At 36.1% G+C, this 6,000-nt stretch overlaps 1 protein-coding gene across 1 annotated transcript; it reads right to left on the bottom strand.

Annotated features, from left to right (window-relative positions):
* Window positions 1-4,322: 4,322 nt before the first annotated feature.
* On the bottom strand, window positions 4,323-4,971 carry LOC113562560 (the record flags this gene model as incomplete). The annotated part of the gene is made up of 1 exon (XM_026972298.1): window positions 4,323-4,971. A coding segment is annotated over one exon (633 nt), but the record flags the coding sequence as incomplete, so codon positions are not given.
* Window positions 4,972-6,000: the final 1,029 nt, after the last annotated feature.

Raw genomic sequence — 6,000 nt, 5'->3', positions numbered from 1 at the left:
AGGGCTTTTTACTGGGACGTTTTCCAAACAAACCAGCATCACGAAGACATTTTTTACACAGTAGTATTGCTAACGTTTAATCCATAATTTTCATTTAGATTATTCTTTATATCTACTGCGGTAAGGCGTGGATTGGCAGAAGACATCCTCTGGATAATTCTGACGACTCTAGAAGTGAGTTTTGATGGGCAACCAGATCTGTGCTTGTTTTGTACTGTACCTGTTGACCTCAGCTTGCGTTGCCAAACAGAAATTATTTGTCTAGATAAATGAAAATCTCTAGCAACTTGTGCCTGTGATTTGCTGTCATTTAGCGCAGCAATAACTTTCAATTTCAGATCCTCCGAATATTCTTTGTGTTTTGGCATGTTCCTTTCACTATAAAAAACCGAATAATAATGGGTGAAAAAGTGACCGTCGTGTCTTGCAGTGGCTCTTTAAGAGGACAATGGTTGTCAAAATACTTTCTTACCTTTCAAAATTTAATTCTTGCTAGTGTACTTACAACAAGCTTGTATAATACTGAACTGTACGCTTTGAACTACGCGGATCATCGAGCAGTGAGGCACTGTGACAGCTATGAGTCAGTATCGCGCTCTGTGTACGCTTTACCCGCAAATATTTTGTTGTCAAAACACTTTCCGTCGCTACAGTATGTATATTTAGAATACTATGTATATTAAGTTGGATCTAAATTTTAATCCAATTAAAAGTTCTTAAAACTAAATGTATTTTTTGAAGTTGCTTTTGATTAAAATAGAGACTAATTTGTATTTAACTGTTTGTGTTTTCGGTTAAAGCAGGGAATACTTTGTATTTAACTATTTATGCTTTTGGTTAAAGTAAAGAATACTTTGTATTTATATTAAGAGAAACTATTCTATATCTTAACGTTTCACTACTTTAAATGACTTTCCTTCCTTCGTTCATATACATATTAGTCGTTTATGCCTTCAATATTCAAAATAACTATATGTTTGAAACTTCTTTTGTTAATAACTTTTAATAAATAACGAGCGGCGACTAAAATCTAACGGGTTCTTCGGGACGATGACCTCTATACTATATGTCAATATCATGTTCTTGCTTCGCGTGGACACCTGAAAATTCGTGCAAAATCATTAAACTTCTTTTGTTAATAACTTTTTAATAAACAACGACGATGGCTAAAACCTTCTGAAGATCACTAAAGAGTAATGACCTCTATAATGTATGTCAAGATCATAGGAGGTGGATCCCCTTTTGTCAAGGTTTACCCTAGTAACAAGTTGATTCTACACATCTGCTCGATTTTATATAAAAAATCCAAAATCATTTATCGCATATCCCTAAATAACGTTAAGGTGCAGTGGGGTAAGTGCGTAACCGTGGCAAGTGCATTTACTGGTTATATTTCTTATTATATGAGTCAAATTAGAGTATCTGATATGTAGAGATCTACTAGAAGTTAGTGTTACCTTTTCAACATAAATGTCGCAGTAAAATATGCAATTCTCGCTTATTTTATCAACCGTTAAAAACAGTCATCAGTTTGTGACCTCTAAAGTTGTGTGTGCTATTTAGATAATTTTATTAATTAAGCAATATTGTGCTTAGGGTTGTAATTTTTTAGTAAGTGTAAAGAATATTATTTAAAATATTTCTTAAAAACATAAATACTTAGTTTTTTGTAAGTTAACATAAAAATCATTACTTTGCTCTTGCCCCGTTCATATTACGTATTGGGGCATGTGCAGACCAAAGTGGTGAGGTAAGTGCACATTGGTTTGCTCTTGCCCCAGACTTCATTTATCGTTTAATGCTTTCTGGTTTTGGTTACCAGATTCACCAGTACCAGTTGACTGGGAGCTTTTCCGTCGACAGAAGCATCGTTGCTTTCTTTAGCCAGGATATTTGTAAATTTCTTAATGACTTTATTCTTGAAGTATCTTCTTAAAAAATTTGCTATTTTGATTTGTTTATTAATGGTTTTTATATGGGGTTGCCATGGTTCGAGTGCAAACGATGTGAAGATTCTGATTAATATCTATCTGCAACTTTGTTTTTGTTAAAAGTAACTGAATTATTAATTTTTTGTTTTTTGTTTATCTTATTTTATATTCTACAGTTTTTAAACCACCTTTTTATTTACCGAATTAATGTTCTTTTATGTAAAATATCTTATTCATTTTAATATTTTATGTTATTACACTTTTTATGTGGTCGTTTTATTCTACCAAACCTACTTTCAAATTTCACCAAAGGGTTCTTGTATTTTTAGAAGACAATAACTCTGAAACTAATCTATATAATTCAATGCGGTAAAAAGCATTTCAAAGCAGATATGTTAACAATTACTCTCTTGCTCCGTGGTGTATAAATTAAGGCTGCAATACATTTTTAACTCGCACCTACGCTCTTGCCCCGTTTTGAGGGAAAGTGCAGAGCGATTAACACGTCGTACAATTTTCTATCATTATGTAAATTTGAAAAGAAAAATGACGCCAAAGTCACTATAAGTTGAACAATAATACTTGCACAATGCTTGGAATACCGATAATATGAATTATTTCTATTAGAGATTGATAATATATGCATTTAATGTCCAACCTTTACAAAAACCAGTCTGCACTTACCCCACTGCACCTTATTAACTATATTCTAACGGATATTATTTTTTATGATAAATGGATTATATATTATGTGTGTCAAAACATTTCTGATACTGCATTCAAAATAAAAAATATTTTATATTTATGTATACTAGAAATTGAAGACAATGATATTAATGTTTGCAGACTTTTTGAATCTATTAGGACGGATCTAAAGAAGAGCACCCATGTTATTACTTCATATTACAGCGATATTATACGATCGGTTTTTCAGCGTCGTTATATACAGGATGTACCACCAAATATTTTGGGACGTTTTGTCACGTGCGCTACATCTCTCCTTGGCCTTCAAATAATTTCTCGCACGATCAACACTATTGACCATTTATTGATTATCCTCGGCGATCAAACAAAAATACCTTTATTAAAGGTATGTTACAAAAATACAACTGTGTTATTAAATATTTGCAGAACCCTCTTAAAATGATTCTCGATTATTTACGTCCAAAAGTAAGAGAATACAAAAAATATAAAATAATGTGTACGAGGGTGGTTTGAAAAGTCCGTGCAAAAATAAAAACTACTTAATGTTTCGGAATAAACCTTTTTTATTTTTCAACGTAGTCCCCTTTTAGGCTTATACACTTCGTCCAACGCTGCTCCAGTTTGTTGATCCCTTCCGAATAATAGGATAGGTCCAACTCTGCAAAGTAGGCATTTGTTTTCGCAATCACCTCCTCGTTTGAATAAAATTTCCTTCCCGCTAGCCATTTCTTCATATTAGGGAAGAAGTAGTAGTCCGAGGGAGCCAAATCTGGAGAATAGGGGGGATGCGGAACGAGTTGGAACCTTAACTCCATCACTTTTGCGGCCACAACTCCAGAGAAGTGAGCTGGTGCGTTGTCGTAAATGGAAAAAGACTTTTTTCTAGGCCAATCGTGGACGTTTTTCATGCAGCTCGGTTTTCAAACGGTCCAATAACGATGAATAATATGCATCTGTAATAGTTTTACCCTTTTCCATATAGTCGATGAGGATTATTCCTTGCGAACCCCAAAAGACAGTTGCCGTAACCTTCCCGACCGAAGGAACGGTCTTCGCCTTCTTTGGTGCAGCTGCAAACTCCCCGCTGGCAACCCATTGTTTGGACTGTTCCTTGGTATCAAGCGTGTAGTGGTGTATCCATGTTTCGTCCACAGTGACGAAACGACGCCTAAAGTCCTGTGGATTCCGCTGAAACAGCTGCAAATCGAAATTCTCTTTCATCCAGGTTTTGGAAATCACTCGACTTCCTCGATTCACATGAACGCTAAACACAGAGAAACAGATCAATCTGGCTGAAACTTGGTGTGTGTTCTTTCAAGAGATGCTACTAACTAAAAATATTTTTTTATTATTGAAGAAAAAGTATCGGCCTTGGCAACGCCATCTGGCCAAACAGATACAAACAATGTGCTTAGAGTCTTAGAATATACTAATTGATAGATGGGCCTTGAGCTGACGTGGCCGGTAAAAAAGAGCACAACATGTACAACAAAAGGAACCGTACAAACAAAATAAACTATGCGGTGTTTAACAATTAAAATCTTATATCTAGATAACGCAAATATCACCTTTCAAGTAAATAAGTCCTTATATCACAATTCAAACCTTACTTTCAGCTCTTAATAAGTTACGCAGTACCTTATACCTAATTAGTTTCCTATGTCGACGGTAACGCAATTATCACATTCAAGCCTTACGTCTGTTAGATGCGAAAGGGGATGGATTCAATGAATCTCATGACCGCTAGAATAATGTCATCTTCTGATGAGTGTAACAATTGTTCTATGTGATACGGCCCTGTGGTTATATTGTGCGAGATATCCTTAATTAATGTGTTCCTATATCTATCTAACAAAGGGCATTGCCAGAACACATGGTTTGCCGTTTGGTATGCTATTCCGCACTCGCACATGGGTATCTCCACTATGTTGCGCCTCCATAAACTTTCAGCCAGTGAGGTGTAACCTGCTCTGAGCCTGTTAATAGACACAATACCTTTTCGGTTACCTTTCAACTTGTGGAACCAACTTTTCCTGTTAGGTATAAAGTAATTTTGAAAATACCGGGTGCCTTTGTGGGCGCCTTGTATTCTAGCCCATTCATGAAACTGCGAATATGCCGCTTCCCTCCACTGAGCTTTAATGTCACTGTGTGGCAGCAGTAATGTCGTATCTAAACCTGTAAGGGCTGCTGCTTTGGCTGCAATATCTACCTCTTCATTGCCCAATATATCTTGATGCGTGGGAATCCGAAGTAATAATACGTGCTTATTGTTGCGTTCTACCTCGGCTACCCATTTTCTAATTTCCCAAATTGATGAGATTTTCTTCTTATATTACCTCTGCAATTAATAGCTTGTAGAGCACTTCGCGAGTCCGAAAAAATATAAATGAACTTTTCTGACATATGAATGAAAGCTTTGAGTGCTTCAATAATAGCCATTGCTTCACACGTAAATATAGATGCTTTGTTCGATGTACGAAATTGTAAACACAAATCGCCATTTCTACTCTTAATTGCAAAGCCTGCGAATGGGCGACCCTTTATCTTAGAGCCGTCTGTGAATAAATGAACTATATCCTTTTGAACTGGAAACAACGAATCAAATAAGGAGGCCGCGTTTACGCCGTTCTTAAGAATGTCACCTTCCTGGAAGGATATATTGATATTGCTGGTTAAGAGCTGAATAGAATATCGGCAAGACACGGTTATTTCCGACGATTCAATCAGGTGAGCAACTTGAGCACATCTGTTAAAGCACTCTACAAAGATCGGAGGGGAATATTTACTGATAAAGGTGGGATTTTCTCTACGATCTGAGATATCCTCTAAAATAGACGTTAGTGTTAACTGAAAATAACCTCGATACACACCAGTGGTGCCATCTCTCTGACTTTGCACGGATTTTTCAAACCACCCTCGTATATAAAATAATGTGTATACTGGGTGTTTTTTAATACGTGCGAAAACTTTTAGGGGATGATTCTTTGTCGAACATTAAGGGGAGTTTTTCATATAAATATATACTCCTACATCCCTCCCTGTGTAGTTACATTCCTCCAAAAATGAGGGTACAAATTAGGTTATTTTTTTTCAAATTAGGAACAAGTTAAAGAAATGAAATTTGGTGGATATTTTTTACTAGTAAAAAGGTTATTTGTTTGAGATTTTTACGAAGGATGGTAGGATGCGCGGGAACGCGCGGTGAGAATGTCATGCAACGGGCGGGATAAAAGCTCACGCACTGAGTTTGAGTAATAACAATAACAATGTATTTTGAGTCAAGCGATTATGTACACTACTTACACAGGTTGCGCGGGCGTGCCGATTATATTAATGCTACCACGTCACCGCGAACCGTTTG

This window comes from Ooceraea biroi, chromosome 9 (assembly GCF_003672135.1).
Source record: "Ooceraea biroi isolate clonal line C1 chromosome 9, Obir_v5.4, whole genome shotgun sequence".
Taxonomy (NCBI): domain Eukaryota; kingdom Metazoa; phylum Arthropoda; class Insecta; order Hymenoptera; family Formicidae; genus Ooceraea; species Ooceraea biroi.
Note: the sequence above shows the minus strand (reverse complement) of the source record. Positions and strands in the feature narration are given on the sequence as shown.